Genomic DNA, 18501 nt, shown 5'->3' with positions numbered 1-18501 from the left:
ATATTTGTTTTACGAAACAAATATATATAAGATACAAACTTATAAATTTTCATCAAAAAGGTCATAAGTGTCTCAAGATACGGGACAAATTAGAATATATTAATTGGATTAAAAGCTTTATTTATTTAGTTGTAATTAGTTTTAAGACATTGTAAATGTGCGACTTTGCGACCGATCTGAATAGCATGTAAGTGATAGTGTGAATATGTTAAATAATAAAAGTATTTTACCAACATTTTGTATTTTATTTTATTTGTCTTGCTTCACTCGGAATAAGAATAAAAAAAAATTATTTATTGAATAAGGTATAGAATAATCAGTAATTGATTTCATTAAAAGCTCGATTTTTTCCGGAACAGTGGACTGATAAGTTCTTAATATTTTTTCCAAATAAAATACGTAGTATAATATTACTATGTATTTTATTTGGAAAAAATATTAAGAACTTATCAGTCCACTGTTCCGGAAAAAATCGAGCTTTTAATGAAATCAATTACTGTCAACTATAACTATTACGGTCAACTATAACTATTCTGGGTATCACAACTCTTTACCAATCTTTATTACGAGTAAATGATAAACCATAATTAACATACTTTCATAGATGTTCACTAGATTGGATACAACTAATTCAACTGACGAAACCTTCCATCAGTTCTAGTTACAATCGCAATAACAACGTAATTTGACGTAATTTTACTAACTATGGAGCAATGGCTGTAAAGTTACGCATTTATGAAGCTTTAATGAGATTTGATAATGTCTCCGTAATGTTTTAGGATTTATAGGCTAATGTTTATTTGGATTTACTACGTGTACTCTATGAAATGTAAAAGCATACATTTATTTGTCGACCTTTAAGACTTTTCAAAAAAAGGTACCTTTGTTTGATTTTGGGTCTTCAACTATATTTATTATTATTACTAACTTTCCACCCGCGGCATCGCCCGTGCAGTCAAAGAAAAACCAGCATTGTTCCCGTTCCCGTGGGATTTCCGGGATAAAACCTATCCTATGTTTATTATTTATTCCAAGTTTTGTTCAAATCATCCAATCACAGGAAATAGACAAACACTATTTTGCATTATGATATTGGTATACAGAAATGGAGAATAAAGTTCTGTTAAAAAGGCATAAGTATAAAATGTAGAAAGAAAGACTATAGATATCAAAAAATTTTAAACAAAAATAAACACAATTGTTTTATTTTGTGGGATATTTTATTTATGCAATCTCATAAATTATAAAGTACGTTTAAATAATAAATAGGTTAGTAAAATAATTATTTTTAAAATAATATATCATCTGCATTAAGTGCAGCAAACGCATGCTCAGCTAATGGTTTCAGGAATTCCCTCAAAGCCTCTTCTATTGGCTCTTGAAGTTCTTCAGACAATTTATCCCAGTTCTCGTTCAAGAACTTATTCATGGCGGCTCCTAAAACCATCAAAAAACCATTTAATCATAGATATGGATTTATTCATAAGTTCACAACTAACTTCAAGATATGCCCACAAGAGAAAGCATATACTAATGAATTATTATCAATGAAAATAACAATTAAAGCGTATCGATCAGCAGAAGAGATTAGTCTCATCAAAAAGGGGCATATTTTTACTGGTACTTAAAAAGCCAATTGCATTATAGTAATTAGTAAACTATGAAATATGCGATATGGCAAAATTATATACCGGGTTCGTAGATATCGTAGATATCTCGTTTTGAAAAGGTATTATTGTCGTTTACTCACTAGGTAAATTACTTTCGATATCAGTTTAAAGTTTTTTGATACCTGCAATAGTTTCGGAATAATCGACTGTGCATACTTAACGATTACACCCTGTATACCCAACTAGGGGCATAGGCACTACCTATAGCACAGGTAATTAAAAAAAATCGAACATACCCAATTCACTATCACCTCCGAACAGATGCTCCATATTCATAGATGCATGAGCTACATGGAATTTCACTTTCAGATCCTTACATAACAAAGTGTCAGGTCCGTTGGACGTTTTGTTTCTTGCCAAATGAATTGTGACGGTTGCATTGATATCACCTGAAAATAAGGCAGGGTAAGGGTAAGGGAAACATAAAATTTTAGTTTTAAATTCAATTAAACTTTAGAATATCATCATAATGATAATAACTTTTGGCTCTACACCGTAGAAACTGCTGTCCGAACATGTGGTACCTATATGGTTCGACATAAAAGTTCTTCTAGAAGAAAAAAAATTACTATGACATTTAATCTTCTTTATTCAACAAGTAGAGGCCGAAAAAGTCCATATTGAGATTCTACCCTTTTGCTTTGATATCGGTTTACATAATAAATTTGGAGAAGCCTCGTATATAACCATTTGTGTAATACTTACTTATGCAATAAGAGTAATATGCAATACAATACAATAGGAGTAATTTGTAACTTTAATTGCTCGGTATTTTTAGCTGTGGCCTGCAGTATTTAGATACTTATATACCTATTTATGCGTAGTTATCAATGTATAATAAATAATATACTATGTACTTACGATATTTAGAAGTAAATTCACCATCTCCTTCGACTGGTAACATAAGTAAGTGTCCCTTAAGATCATAATGACCTTTCATTCTCAATTCAGGTATGTGTAGTTTAGCCACTATTTCATGTTTTTTGGAATGTACCCTGGAAACAAATTGAGGAGACTTTAAGGACATAATGCGAAAAAATTAAGAAACTTTTAAATGTATCGAACCTTTCCCATTTGGTAAATGGAACAGAATGTAAGTATTTAGTACTTGAAAGACTACCTAATATTATGACAACAATTCAGTTTCAAACTTTGTTTTTACTGTCGTTAAATTACCCCGCAAATATATCTCATGTTACCTAACTGCCATAGATTCGCCCCGGTTAATCCCAGATAAAAAATTAACCTATCTCTTCTAATGGTAAGATTAATTTTTAATCTAAAAACTAAATTTGACTTTATTCGCAAGATTGTGGAAAAATAGAAGCTGTCTCAAACTTACTCAACATCCGTCAAACGCATAGTAGAAGGGCCCCTCACAGATACATCTCTAAATGATGACCTTATAGAAATGGGTCCATTGTGCTGCTTCACGGAGAGCGTTTTTATTATCAGCGGCTCGCATGGTGGTATTTTGTATTTGGGTATTCCTGGTAAGAGAGAGAGAGGGAGAGAATTAGAGTTTAAATAGTTAAATAGCTATATAGTGAGAGATAAAGTTAGACTTTACAAAGGGGAAATTCCAATACATTAATGTAATTGCTTGCTTAAAGCAAAAAAAAAGTGATGACAAAGACAAGAAATACATATATGTATCTTAATCTTTAGAAATACAAATTACTGGCTGGTTGGTGGATGCAAATTTTAGTCAGTTTTATTTTAATTTTAATTAGGATATGTTTTGTAAGATTTTGTGAAATACGTGATATGCATATCTCAAATTGAAGAAGTATTTGAAATAGCCTTGTTCAAATATAATGTTGGCATAAATTTATACGTATGGTTAGTTTGTAATTACTGACCTGAGGCAAGCTGTGGAATATATTTATTCAATGCATCTCGAAGACATCGTCCTAAGGCTTTTTCTTCTTTTGGACAAATAAATCCACCGACTAAAAATAAAGTTTAAAAATGAACTATAAAACCTTTTCCTCAGACATACAAAAAAAAACATATTTCTCCTTATTTGAATAACTACTGAATGACGATTAAACATATTTAATTTAAAATATCTTATAAAAAATTGAACTTACAATTAACATAGCTCTTTTCATCACACGAAACTGAAGCTAAAATAAATAAACATATTCCTAAACCACACCACATCTTTACTTTAAGGTATCTTAATTAATGTGAACATTACAAGTAAGAAATTAAAATTACTTTAAACAAAACGTGATTATTGTATTGAAAGAAATTATCGATAAACCTATTGAATATTATCTCACGTTCACATCTTGTTTGATATGGGGAATCGTACATACAATGATTAATATTGCAACATTGAGAAGTCGAATACGAACATTCAAATCTTAATCGTATATGAAGATACGCTCTAAACTTTGGTAACGGTAATTCATAATTTTGACAATTTTCTTCGATAAAGTAGACAAGTAAGTGGACAAATGAAAACATGAATATGTAAGGCAATGTTTTGTTATTTCTAAATGCAATAATTTCTTAATAATTAAAAAGCTTTTTGATGTAAGAATCTGACCTTGACTGTGCTCTTTATAAAATGTTACAAAGTAGAGATAAGTGGTATAATAAATCGAATTTTAAATTCGTTAAAAATGTCATCAATTTCTCAATGCCGATATCACGAGTTTGTATTCATAATAGCTGTATTCAAAATGATCTAATACTACTTAATAAATTCGTTACTCTTCCACGCTCCAGAGCGATGACGATGCAATCTTGCAGTTCAGTGTCGTCAGATCAACCTAAAACCACTGCTACTTAACTTTCAACCGTATTTCAGTAACTTAAGATTGAAATTAATATAGCTAGTTAAAGTGCATGTTGTAATGTTAAGTGACGTAAGGTTTTGTGGGCTAGCGACCAGGCTTGGCACAGTTTTATTTAGTACAAGTATACAACGAAACGCGTCTTCTGTTTGCTTACCATAGACGTGTGTTCAAAATAGTATCTAGATGACCTTGTGTTTGATTTTCTTAACTTTTAGTGGAATTGACATCGCAATTTGTTTGTTGCGAGATGTCGCTGAGTCATTTTATAAAAAAGCAAATGAGTTAAGAGTTAATAATAAGTAAATAAAACAAATTGTTTGCTTTGTACCATTTTAATACAAAATTACACATTTATTTGTATTTCATGCAGCGTAGACAAGACTCGTCTGTGAACTACGAAACATGACAATTCACATCACATTTGTTACAATAAATTAAATAAATAAGCCTTCAGCAATAAATTATTACTTAAACTTAATCCATACAATCTCTAACTCTTATAAAATGTATTTTATTCAAGATTAAGGTGCATTATTACACCAATTATATCGTTTTATGACTAGCACTAAAACAATGGCGCAAACAATAAAACAAACAACACAAAATGTTAAGAACAGGTGGCACTAAGCAGGGAAGACCATGTTGGGGGGTACATGCTTCAGGAATTTGTTGGCTATGTCTTCTAGAACCATACTGAGAGCTGTCTCCACGGCTGGTTGAACTTCCTTGGCCAATTCACTTGCGTGCATGTGGACTATGTGTTTTGTCACCATTTCTGTGAATTGATATCAATGAATAGTTTTATAGAAATGAAATGCTTGGTTCAAATAAAATGCTTAAGTGAAATACATAGAACACAAGAATACTATTATGTTAGACTATATTGGATGAAAGCATGGCATACACACTATGTAAAAAGACAAGAATAAATGCTCCATGATTGCTCCAAGATGGACAATTTTTTTTTTTTAATAAAACAACATGCATTGAGAAACTTTGTGGAAATGATGTCAAAATAATATGTGTGCAAAATAATAATGTTGTCTGTTCAAAGCATAATATAATTTCATCAAATTAACACTTCTTTTTACATATATATATTCTTTTAAATTAAAAGCTAACTGAGCTAATAAATATTAGCTAATAAGCTTTAAATTAAAACTATATTACGTAAAAACTTACCCATTTCTCCGGTAGTTGAATGAGCCTCTTTAAGACTTGCATCCAAAGGCCCAGCGCAACGCAATTTCACATTAGCGTCTTTGATTACTATTCTCTTGTGAACTTTCGCACCCACTGCGTCAAGAGCTGCGGTACATTGAGCTGTAATCATATTGAAAAATATAATAAGTTTGCAAAATTACATCTTAATGTACATATATCCTTAACAAAAATTGGGATAAAGTGTTATAGAAAAAAAGAATAATGGTAACTACAATTTCAACGAAAACTCTTATTTTACTAAACTCTACAATTTTGATGGAAACTCTATCTCTAAAAAGCTTTACAATTTCAACGGAAATTCTCCAATTCTACTAAATTCTAAAATTTTAAGGAAACTTACTAAAATTAGCAGAAATGAAGCCCGTGGACTCGACAGGTAGCATTTGGAATTCGCCAATGATAACATATTCTCCTGACATTACCAAATGTGGTAAGCTGATGTTACCAGACACTTTTAAATCTTCTGGGTACACACTAGAACGAAGAATAAGTAACGTAAGGAAACCATAAGGAAACATGTGTTATGTTTACATCTGAGGTAAATCGTTCGGTTAATCAAATTGTCTTCCAACACAATTTAGTTCATAGGTTTATGTTATTTTAGTTATAACTTTTCGTTCGTAAATGTAATAAACATTTTTTTACATAACAACAAAAAGATCAATAATTTATAAATTTCAAAGAGTATTATTGAAAATTGGTACAGTTACTGTGTAGTATAACAGATACATAATAAGCACTATATTAACGAGTCCATTACGACTAATATAATATATTATTATACAGCGGTTAATCCAACATATCATTTGTACTCTACATCATAAAATGAAGAAAATCCTCCCATACTTACTCCAATTTATTAAACGTGTAATTAGTCAGTCCATCCAACTCCAAGTCCGAGAGCCAGGCATCATATTTGAACCTGTTTTGCGGCATGTTATGTTGCCTTAACCGTATGCTCGGTACCTTCAAGGGTTCAAGGGGCTGGATGCCGAATGAGGGGATGCCGTGGGCGAGCAGCGCTCTGGCTTGCTCTGCTACTCGCTTGATGCACTCTCCCACATTTGGGTCGCTGTAGTGGCATACTGGCTTTTGGGCTATAATATGATGGTATTAGGAAATATAGATATAATATTAGGAATTAATAGAATATTATTTTGCATGGAAATACATGATGTTTATAGTTATATATTCTTTTGCACACAATTTTAATTTTTAGAAAATCAGGATAAGAAGCAATTGGTGGAATAGGAATTTCTTCCACGCAACCAGTGCCAAGCAGATCAAATCATTTTATTATTATAAAAAAGTATATCTATTTATGCTCTTATGTACCAAGATAATGCACTTATTTGATTGGATATTCTTATATTTGAAAACTAGTGTATAATAACGAAATGAAATTTACTTTGTAATTTCCTAAGTTTTAACTAAGTTAAAAAAACTCTATGTTTCGATTATTTAAGTGCATAATGAAACGTGTGCGTTTTACTTTTAACAAAATCCTTAAAGTACAGTTATTCCAGATATTACGATCCTATTGTTTAAGAAAATAAGGAAAATATTTAATTAGAATTGGTTTTCAATATCCAACTTTCTTGTATTCGTTACTTGTTGGCTTAGTTTTGTTTAACACCAGTGGAAATTAATTCACAATTTATAACTTTGTATGCGCTCATAGCTAAAGACCCATTTCTTACCCATTTCTTCAATATTCCCGGCGTTGACCGTTTCATTTTGCGGCAACCGTTTCGCTACAACATAACTCACACTCACAACCAACAAAAACTTCACAATTGCACTGAGCATATTGTCTCTGTATCGACTAGAATTATCTAAGTCTCTGAATCAATTACTCTGCCTTTATAATAGTTTGAACTGGTCGCTCATACAGCCCATATGTGGAAGTAATTTAGCCTCGTTCTTAAGGTCTCCAGGACATAAGTAAATGAAGTAAATACTGGTAGGATTAATGACCTTAGTAAGTAGAGTGATACTTTGATGATAAACGTGGTTTTTATACGAATGCATGTATAAAAACTAGCAAAGGTTCTAACAGGATAAATTTCTCATCTTAAAAAAAATGTTTTCCCAATTGGATCTATGTTTTAATTCGTCAATTTCATGTAAAACTATACTAATATTATAAAGCTGAAGAGTTTGTTTGTTTGAAAAAAATTCTTTCGGTGTTACAAAGCTCATTTATCGAGGAAGGCTATAGGATATCAGTTATCACGCTACAACCAACAGGAGTGGAGCCACGGGGGTGAAACCGCGCGGAGCAGCTACTACTGTTATATAGGGTGTCCCAACAAGAACGCAAGATTTAAATTTGACATAAAACGCAGATATTAAAAAAAAATTGTGAAAACTATATTATATCATAAAGTAGACAAGATGAGGTTTTGTTTGGAACAACACATCAGGGAGATGGCCACCGCGGCTTTGCTGGCACATAGGCGATCTTTAATGAAATTTTCAATGACCGTTTTGCATAAATGCTGTGGTATTTCATTAATACAGCGTCTAATTTCGTCTTTTAAGGCTTGAGTCATCGTCGGCTTAATCGCATAAACCATCGATTTCAAAAAAACCCCTAAATCGCATGATTTAGGTGGCCAATTATGGTCCCCAAAGCGTGAAGTAACATGACCGAGAAATGACTGATGCAGCAATTGTATTGTTTCTCTGGCTGTATGACATGTGGTGAAGTCTTGTTGAAACCACATCCCCTCCAGCATGCAAGACACAAATCTTTTGTCAAAATTTGCTGCATAGTGGATTCGGAACCACCAATTTTTGGAGCTCAGTGTTGAATTGAGATGGATGGAGTTTGAGCGATATCATCACATACAGCTGCGATATTTTCGATTGATCGACCAGGTCGAAGGCGCGTTGTTGTCTTTACATCACTAACAGACCCAGTTTCAGCAAATTTTTCCATTAATCTCTTTTACTGATCGCAATTTCTTTGATCGCAATTTGCGTACTGTAGCCGCAAAACTTTCACTATTTTGATAAAACAAATTTTACAATGAGAATGCGTTGATCCTTCGTTTAGCGTTCCATTTTCACTAACCTTATACCTTCTACTAAAAAAAAATAACACTTGTTGATATGTCAAACAATGACACTTCGAATGGCGCCAAATTTAAATCTTGCGTTCTTGTTGGGACACCCTATATAACTACAGAAAAAGCTACGAAAGCTTAAAGCAAGTAAGCAATTAAGAAGACAAAATCAACGTTTGCTAAGCAGAGACAGTCTTTTTATCTGAATTATTGTCTTTTTGGTCAAGCAGCAGTTATATTTCAGCTTTGGGATTTGATTAAACAGAATTATAGAGAGATTTTCCCGTTGGAGATCTACCTCAGAACTTTTAACTGGGTGAACCGATTTTGATTATTCTATTTTCATTTGAAAGCTAGTGCCTTCCGGCTAGTTTCTTTTAACATTTGAAGGAAGTTTTCTGGTGAAAAAGAATAATTCTATTTGTTGTATATGAATTCAATATTCATCAGATCACATAGAATTCTTGTTTCATATTCAACATTCGTGACAAGTTACAAGAATATAAATACAAACTCAATTACGATTGCACATTTGATGGTTTATAGGAAGTAACAGTGCAAGGATAGGATCTAGGAAATAAATCCTAGAAAATTAAGGCTAACGTGTAAATAAAAGGCCACTGTATACTAAAATCATTTATTAAGTAGGTACATTTCACCAATAAAAAACACAGTCCGATAAATTCAGATTATTTGTCCCGTTTTTATAGATTATATTTCTAGAAACTTCATTACAAATATATCATTTCAATGATTGTAATAGAAATTCGTTGTTAAATTACAAAGTAATGATGAAGAAGAAGAAATTACAAAGAAAACGGAACAATTGTAGATTTAATTCTTTGGTGTAAACCGCATTCTTGGTATAAAAATAATTTACAATTACTATAAATATATTAAAGACTAAATTACTAAACCGAGATGTGAACTAGTTAGTACCCGCGATGTCGCTTGCGGGTGTGTGTCATATTTAAAATGATTGTCATATTTTTCTTGCTGCAGGCAGTTAAGCAATCATTTGGCAAGTACTAAAAGAACAGCATTATTCTGACATTTTGTTGGATAATTAAGATTCACTTTGTTAGTTTTACAATTGCTAGAACAGTACTTAGATTCCATTCCTAGTGAGTGTCATGGGATTTTGATTCTAGTCCGAAATTTCAATATTCCTAACTTATAAAAATATGTACAAATATCACAAAGTCAATAATAATAAACTTAAGCGTCTTCCACCAAAATTTCCTTAAGTGGGATAGTTGAAAGGATTTTATTGAAGAAAGCTTTAAAGATGGCGGCACTGCTCTCTTCAATGAGTGGGTTCAGAATATCCAACACCACGCCGGGGCTGGCGTTGAAAAATGCAGCTGCTGATGTTGCTGTTGACAATCAATTTAAACAGATTAAAAGAAGAAAAAAATTATTTAAAAAAACATAAACTAAATTAGCATTTTAATTATTTTCAAAGAATTATTTTCGTTATTTCCATTTCGTTCGCAATTCATAACCCGTCTACTAATGATCCTTTGCAAATTGATTTTGGGTATTTCACACAGCGTCATCTATCAAAATATGTAGGATAGTAACAAAAGCTTTCGTTTCCTTCTAAATTTCAAAGATTTTTTCATAGGCTTCTAGCCGAATCTCCCAATGAAAAATTTATCGATAGAATAATATCCATAAATTTCAATGATCATATCTCTTACCAGCAACAGGTCTCTCAGTGTCATCCACAGCAAGCTGGCCATGTCCAATTTTGAGCTTGGTGATGATCTTCTCTGCCTGCAAGTACTCCACACCATCCCTCTCTACTGCCTTTGCTGCTCCCTTTACTACCACTGTGATTCCAGCTGTAATTGATAAAAGAGAAATTTATATTCCATCCATATAACATTGAAAAAAATGTTTTCGGGACTTGCTTCTTAAATAATTTATATACTTACTAAGTATGTGAAGCGAGAAAATTACGTTTGGTTTAACTCTATGTAATTATAGTTCTTATTGGTTTATTAAAAAGAGAGAAAATGAAGGCAGTTAATTTTTCGAAAATTTAATCCACTTAGTTAACTTGGCTCAATATAATATGTAAATATCGACCATCCAAAAATATTGATTTAATTAACTTATTTTATTTATTATTCTAAAAGTATCAGGATACACAATGAAATTTAAATCCATAATAATAATTAATTACTTACTAAAATTGCTCCTAAGTTTCCCTTTGCCGCTGATGTCCAAGGTCAGTATCTTGGACCCACGAACGTCATAATCTGCGGTCACTGTCAGCTTTGGTAGAACTATCTTCATCTCACCAAGATACTTGTTGTTTAGGTTCAAACTGCAAATAAATTAATATATTTCATTATGTAACTATTCACTACGAAAATTATTTATACACCTTATAAACTAACAATGATTAGTCAAATTTAAAAGAAAGTTCAAAGTTTACATTTTTATGTAGGTATTTTCAAAGTTCATATCCGAAATTCGGTGAATAACATCTTTCTTATTTCAGCCACCATATAAAGGAATAAAATTAACACCACCATTTGAAAACGTATTAAGTAAATAGAGATGATGAAATTATGGTTTATAATAAACGCATTATTTAATAATCGTTCTAAAAATCAATCATGTCATTAATAATACCTCGTGTATATTAAACTTGTAAAATTACATAAACTCCGATGAAAAACAAACAAATCAATATTCTATGCAAATCATAATAACATCTTGAGTAATAGAGCATAACACTTTTGTAAGCATTGTAATTTATTGGTAACATTTTCTAGTTCAGCTATAAATGTAAATATTGAGAAATAGGGTCCGTTCACACAGACCGGCTCGGAGAGAAGAGCAGATTCTTACTACGATGAAAACAGAGTTTTTAGTATATGTAGTAAGGTTTATTTTTGCGTGTGCACTGCTTTTGACATTAAAAATGATTGAACGCGCTTGGTGTGAAATAATAAGAGGAGCTGACCGGCTCCGATCGCGTACTTTTTCTCGTTCGCGCAGCCGTTTGGCTCCGATTGCATGTGCATCCGCTTTTAGATAACTTCCAGCTGGTCTATGTGAAATAGTTGGTGGCTCCGCTCCGACCTACTCCAAGCATATACGATCCGGTCTGTGTGAAAAGAAAAATGCGTGCCGATGCTCTCCGAGCCGGTCTGTGTGAACGGACCCATAGTTTTCTTGTACCATTTAAAAAATATGTCTACTTTCTACAAAACCGTGATCTTTAAACCTCCAGTTAATTATTAGTGTCAGGGTTTAATTTCTTTTGCAATGTTAGTTCTGTCGCGTTAATTTGGCTATTTATTTAATTAACAACCGTGTTGCTTGCAATTGAATTTTCATAAATTTTAAGCAGTCGTTTTAATTGGTTCCTAACTCCTTAAACCTACTTTCGATTCTGATCTCAGAATTAAAAGGGGTATTGCTAATAGTGTTTTATTGTTGCGGTTTTTTATCCTACTTTATCATAAGTAGGTATTTCATTCTTTCCCCTGGAATTTCAAAGTATTTTTTTTTATAATTATTTACCATGACGAATAACTGTTTGATTAGGACTAGGCGATTAGTTAGCACTATGAAACCATTCTACTGAAGAATAATGCTCTGATTTTATTAATTATTTGTAGTTAAAAGATTTAATTTCTTATTAATCTTTAATTAAATTAAAGGAAGGGTTATTATGAAAATCACATTAACATAATAACTAGTAGAGCGTGGGCTACTGATGAAGAAAGAATAATTAAATAATTATAAGTTAATATTGTTTTTGTGTTGGGCAGGGCAGCTAATACGAGTAGGCATATAAGTAACCAAAATTATCTCGATGTATTGAATTTGTGTTAATTTCAGGATAATAATTTAAATCGAAATTTGATTGTTTTGATTAGTCAATGTTAATGTTAATTCATTCTTGATGTGGGTAATCTAGAGTAGTAGAACCTTTTTTATTTTTGCTCTTCTGTTACTTATTTCGGTTTAAAAAGAGACCGAATTGAAAATTTATCTTATTAATGAAGTTCATTAAATAATTATTCTCCTAACTTAACTCGTTATTAATTTAATTGCAATTGATACATATTGCATAAAGTATAACTATATCGAATTTTTGTATCCATTCGACACGCCTGTTAAAATCACACTGCTAATTACTATGACCATAATAGGAAGCCTATATTATATAATCTAAACTGAGAAATATTTTATTCGTATTACATAGGCATGATAGTCGATAGTTCTTCTTATTTATAAAATGCCAAAAAGACAGTTAACATTGTTTTAAGGGGGCGCATAAAGCAAAATAACCAATCTTCTATTAGATGATACGTGTAATATGCAAGACCAAATCTAAAAAATAAAATATATATCAAACTAGATGATATGTTCAACGATTCTATTTAATCAAAAACATAAAATATTAAAATTTACTCGATAAAAAAAATCACCAAGTTAGCTCTAATTTTCACACTTTTACGTTTTCTATTTGACATGGTAATACTTATTATGATTTTTTTTTCATAAACAATTATATTAAAACATTTGCAAGATATTTGTCAGAGCATTTTGTGTAATTACTTTTAGTTTTGGTTTTATGTGCGATAAACCACTTTTATCGTGACAAAATCAAACGTTTATCTCGAGAAAAAAAGAGCGCCAAAAGTGGTTTATCGCAGATAAAACCAAAACTAAAAGTAATTACACAAAATGCTCTGACAAATATCTTGCAAATGTTTTAATATAATTGTTTATGAAAAAAAAATCATAATAAGTATTACCATGTCAAGTAGAAAACGTAAAAGTGTGAAAATTAGAGCTAACTTGGTGATTTTTTTTTATCAAGTCAATTTTAATATTTTATGTTTTTGATTAAACAGAATCGTTGAACATATCATCTAGTTTGATATATATTTTATTTTTTAGATTTGGTGTTGCATATTACACGTATCATCTAATAGAAGATTGGTTATTTTGCTTTATGCGCCCCCTTAACTTGCAAACAATCATTACCTACTTAACTATCTATATACTACGTATATATATGGCAGACCTCTCGTAATAAAAATATTTGACTTTATAAAAGCTCAATATACCTAGTTCAAGTTTTTACGAACAATAACTTGAAGCCAGAAATCTTATGCATTTTCTAACCCAATGCACCTCGGACTTTTATAAAACTTATCCTGCCTCCTAAAATAAACATATTTAAATACTTACTTAAATTTTTCAATCTTAAAGTTGCTTCCGCCGTACGCCTTCATATTCTTTATGGTTGCTTTTAACTTAAGGTTGGTAGCTGTCCTGTCTAGTTTCAAGGTTGGTACATTGAAGGGCTCCAAAGCTGGCACATTGATCTCCGGGATACCGCCCAGGAGCTTAGGTCTTAGGACGTCTATCGCGTCTAGGATACATTTCTCTATTTGCGGATCGTTTTTCTTGCATTGGGGGAAGTAATCCGCTGTAAAAATAAGGTGTAATGTTTTAATTGTATTAGTAGGACATTGTTAATTTAAAACTTACTACAAAGTAATTGAAAACTTGTGTAAATATCTGGTTATTCATATTTTTTCACTATTTGTTATTGTTTTTTATTCAAAATCATTTGGCTCTAGTTTTAAATTTGTGTATGGGAAAAGAAACTGTAATTGGTATGTTCAGTCAGCAGTACTGAATGATAGAATATAAATACTGTTATTCTGAGATTTCAGTTTATTTATTTTATTTATTTATTACAAAACTACCTAACAAATACCTAACTCATATGAAATAATATGAACGAAAAAAAGTAATTAATATTGAACAAAACAAAAAAAAAGTTGCATCGAGAACCACAGCAAAAATCAAGTTCATATTTTGAGTGGATACTATTTAGTTCCCAATGCAATTTCACTACATGAATAAACATAAATATGAATATTAGTTAATATCATTTTAATCAACATGCAATTCAAAGTTTATGATACAAAACGCAATTCTAATAACATTGTCTCAAAGCTTTATTATTTTATCGTTGCGAATAAATTCAACAAGTCGTTATTGCAATGCAGTTTCTTAATGTTACGTTGCAACATCCTTTCGGGACATATGTCATTGTATCCACTTAACAATCATGTATTTAACCTCAATATTTGTTTATGAAATATTGATTAACATATCTATTCAAGTGTAAGTGTCCTTTTTTTATAGTCTCATTTCATTATACTTAAATAGGGAATAGACGAGCAACAAGAGAAGAATCATATTATCTTCGTATTTCATGTAGATAATGTTTGTAATTGGGTGATTATTAATTTAAATAGGCTATATTTTGCTATTAATAAAATATTTATGTAAATAGAACCTTGGAACAATAACTGAAATGACTACACGCGAGATGGTAGCAATTGGAATTTAGGATAAATAAATTAAACTTATTAACATAATATAATTGTTTCTTTGTCCAGCAGTGGACGTCCCACGGCTGATAAGAAGAAGAAGAAGAACATAATATAATAATTGATTGTAGAATAACAATAATTTTAAAATTAAATATTTGTTTTGATTATCAAAAATTAACATAAAAAACAATGGGTGTAATTATAACAAACTTACGCAAAACTTTCCCGTAAGCGCCAACGACACAAAACGCAACAACTAGCAACACTCGCATCTTAAAAACCAAGTATCCGGTTCTAATAAAAAAGTAAATAAAAAAAATTAAAAACTAAACTAATTTCTGTTTCATTTATGGATACTTTCGCGGCAAAGGAATACGCAAGAGTGCGCGGTAGCCGAATCGAGTCCGATATTTGTATGAAAGGAGCGGCAACACTGGTGCAGTGCAGGGGCTTGAGTAACTGGAGGAAAATAAATATTTTGGAGGGAATTCTTATGAATTTGCACGGCCTTATAGCCAAACTTTGACATTACGCCTATGTACACTACTTCCTTGCTTTATTTACAAAAGGAAGCCTTGTAGCTTGCACAATCGAGTTTACTTTTACTTGCATCTTAGTTTAAATTGTCGTTTCGGATTATCCCGTTTAATAAGTGAAGCGGAAGTGGAGGTCATTTTTGGATTTATTCATGATTTTGTAAAAACAACTTTTATTTTTATCGAGCGTAATATTGACGTCATTATTAGGTATATCAGTCGAAAAGTGCATCTCAGGTAGATGTTATGTAAGTAGTATTTTTGGGTTTCAGCTTCCTTAGTTTTAGTAACAGTCATAAATATATATATGTATATATTTTTTTTTCTGAACCCTCGATTGATATTTTCTGAATATATTATGGGGTTATGTTTATGGAATCTCTAGCAATACCTCATAGGAAATATTTATTAGATACATTTTTTTTGATTAAATATGGGTACTGTGTATTTTTATAAACAATTTCCGACGAAACCACCACTGAACACAAGCCTTCCGTATGGTTTATCCGCAAATAGTGTTCGACTTTAAATAATTGTTTCCGTGAAGCGTTACATAAAAATGTGTCGCAAATTGACCTGCTACCATTATACAATCTGTAATTGAGATATCTCATTGTAAATACTCTTGTTATCGATTGCCTAACGTTTAGTCTAAAACTTATTGCTTTAATAGGACTATTTATTTATTTATTTAAATTAAATACACACACACAACAGGTCACGATCTTGCCCATGCCGGACCCATAGGCGACATATCAATTTCGGGAGCAGATCGCAACCCAACAAAATGTGTACAATTACTACTATAATGAGATACAGCTTACAGTTATTTAAAGCGTGTTACAATAAATTCATAATTAAAAATTCAATAATTAAATATTAGATATAAAAGAAAGACAATTAAAATAATTAAAATAATGGTTTCTTATACAATAATAACAAAATTACAAAATTAGACAACTAGGACACCATTTCACTATTTGACAAACATGTTCTTTGAATACCTATGTTTATTCTATGACTATGACTGGGAATGTATTGTTTATCTTATTCTCTAGATAGCTGATATATCTTGAAGTTTCAGGCTCGATTCATGGGTCCATTAATAGTTTGCAGATAGGAAAGCAGGGGGATTGGAATACCACAGTACCTTGGAGATCAGGTAAAGTTTATGAATAATTGAAAGAGATTACATGCTCCTCTGGTGTTTAGTACTTAGTGCGGAAGTGACCATAGCGACTAAAATTCACTAACGACTTTACATTTTGTCATTTTATGAAAATAAACTTTTCTAAGGTTTTCATTGAACAAATTATTTTGCTCTTTTAAACTTGCTCGAAAATTCAGAGTCCATTTTAGATGCCATAGTGCAATTAAATTTAGCACCTATTCATTTACCACTCTGTATAACCACAGTATTCATCTTCTTTTTCACATAAAAATAAAACAGTAGAAATTAGGAAAAAGTTATATCATAAATTGTTAAACTTTCTGTAGATGTTGTAAATGTGACATCATAATTTCAATTATCATAAAAATAATGCATCTCGAAATCTTTTATCTTTATAATTGTAAAATATTTACAAATAAAACAAATAACGACAGTAACATGCGTCTTTGACCCCACTGTGTTACGAAAACTCGAGTCAAAGTTAACGAAACCTCACAAAGTTTAACTCATTAATTAAAATAATTAATTTCATTTCTTAACCCTAATTTAAAAGTTCGAAACATGTATAAGCTCCCCTGAGTATATATGTTCTGTGTGTATAAGGGTGCTGATGAAATATATAAAATACAATTTAGCTTTTTAATTTCGTTGACCGGCTTTTATTTAAATTGTACAAAACAATTGAAACATGTTTTGCTCTAGGTAATAGTACTTGCGTTGAAGCACTATTAGTCATTTAGATCCTATATTCCAATCAATTCATCTGAAATGAGAATAAACTTCTAAATCTAATATAATATCAACTCTATCCTGCGCTACAAAACAATATAAAAAAACCCTTTATTTAATTTTCACTCTCTACTGTGTTTACATGACCCTGTCCGGGCGAATTTCGGGCAAAGCATCGAAAAGCTAGACTATGAAGTAGAATTAATTAATATTATCGTAATTTTCAATCGCAATTTGGTGACAAATCGTTAATTGTCGTTGTATTTTCATGCATGAACAATGTTTTACCACGCACGTACGCATTTAGGTGACTTCCCTTCAAACCGAGTCGTAATTTTATGGTATGATGTTGTAACACCTAGCGTAACTAGTTATAAGACGGACTAGAATTTGTAGAATATCTAGCTAGATATTTAATATTAATTATGAAGCGGGAATGGGCATAAATCTATATTATCTATACTAATATTATAAAGCTGAAGAGTTTGTTTGTTTGTTTGAACGCGCTAATCTCAGGAACTACTGGTCCGATTTGAAAAACTATTTCGGTGTAAGATATCCCATTAATCGAGGAATGCTATAGGTTATATATCATCACACTAAGACCAACAGGAGCGGAGCAATGCAGGTAAACCGCAGGGCACAGCTCGTTAATTATAAAGTGGAAATGGGCCTAAATGTCATATAAAATATTGTTGATATGAACTCTACACAATCCATCTCAAATTGATTGGATATAATTGAATGTATTATCCCATGTAACACAATACCTATTAAAAAAATGTAACTAACGCAACCGTTTCTGCACATAATTTTACGTCATAAGTGCCATAAATTTAAAAATCAAAACTTCTTTAATTAGAACAATTGCAGTATTGTCAATCAGTTTCTGGGCCGTAGCTAC

At 31.3% G+C, this 18501-nt stretch overlaps 3 protein-coding genes across 3 annotated transcripts; all 3 read right to left on the bottom strand.

Moving 5' to 3' along the window:
* Nucleotides 1–1288: 1288 nt before the first annotated feature.
* LOC149909898 (circadian clock-controlled protein daywake-like) lies at nucleotides 1289–3842 on the bottom strand. Its single transcript, XM_090120205.1, has 6 exons — nucleotides 3764–3842; nucleotides 3533–3622; nucleotides 3013–3160; nucleotides 2532–2665; nucleotides 1907–2059; nucleotides 1289–1437 (listed from the first exon to the last, which is right to left on the bottom strand). Exons 1-6 carry the CDS (start codon nucleotides 3834–3836, stop codon nucleotides 1289–1291), a joined length of 747 nt encoding a protein of 248 aa, XP_089976331.1. The 5' UTR covers nucleotides 3837–3842.
* A 951-nt stretch (nucleotides 3843–4793) lies between these two features.
* LOC149909897 (uncharacterized) lies at nucleotides 4794–7702 on the bottom strand. The gene is made up of 5 exons (XM_090118263.1): nucleotides 7405–7702; nucleotides 6555–6801; nucleotides 6045–6178; nucleotides 5663–5803; nucleotides 4794–5255 (listed from the first exon to the last, which is right to left on the bottom strand). Exons 1-5 carry the CDS (start codon nucleotides 7511–7513, stop codon nucleotides 5104–5106), a joined length of 783 nt encoding a protein of 260 aa, XP_089974389.1. The 5' UTR covers nucleotides 7514–7702; the 3' UTR covers nucleotides 4794–5103.
* A 1696-nt stretch (nucleotides 7703–9398) lies between these two features.
* On the bottom strand, nucleotides 9399–15565 carry LOC149909896 (circadian clock-controlled protein daywake-like). The gene is made up of 5 exons (XM_090120030.1): nucleotides 15376–15565; nucleotides 14002–14242; nucleotides 10971–11110; nucleotides 10479–10622; nucleotides 9399–10151 (listed from the first exon to the last, which is right to left on the bottom strand). The coding sequence occupies exons 1-5, from the start codon at nucleotides 15431–15433 to the stop codon at nucleotides 9994–9996; spliced, it is 741 nt and encodes a 246-aa protein (XP_089976156.1). The 5' UTR covers nucleotides 15434–15565; the 3' UTR covers nucleotides 9399–9993.
* Between the last annotated feature and the right edge of the window lie 2936 nt (nucleotides 15566–18501).

This window comes from Colias eurytheme, chromosome 3, assembly GCF_061535395.1.
Source record: "Colias eurytheme isolate Ceu_HAF_F1 chromosome 3, ilColEury1 Martin Lab GWU primary, whole genome shotgun sequence".
In the NCBI taxonomy this organism is placed as follows: Eukaryota; Metazoa; Arthropoda; class Insecta; order Lepidoptera; family Pieridae; genus Colias; species Colias eurytheme.
The sequence above is the reverse complement of the archived record's forward strand: the minus strand, read 5'-3'. Positions and strand labels throughout refer to the sequence as shown.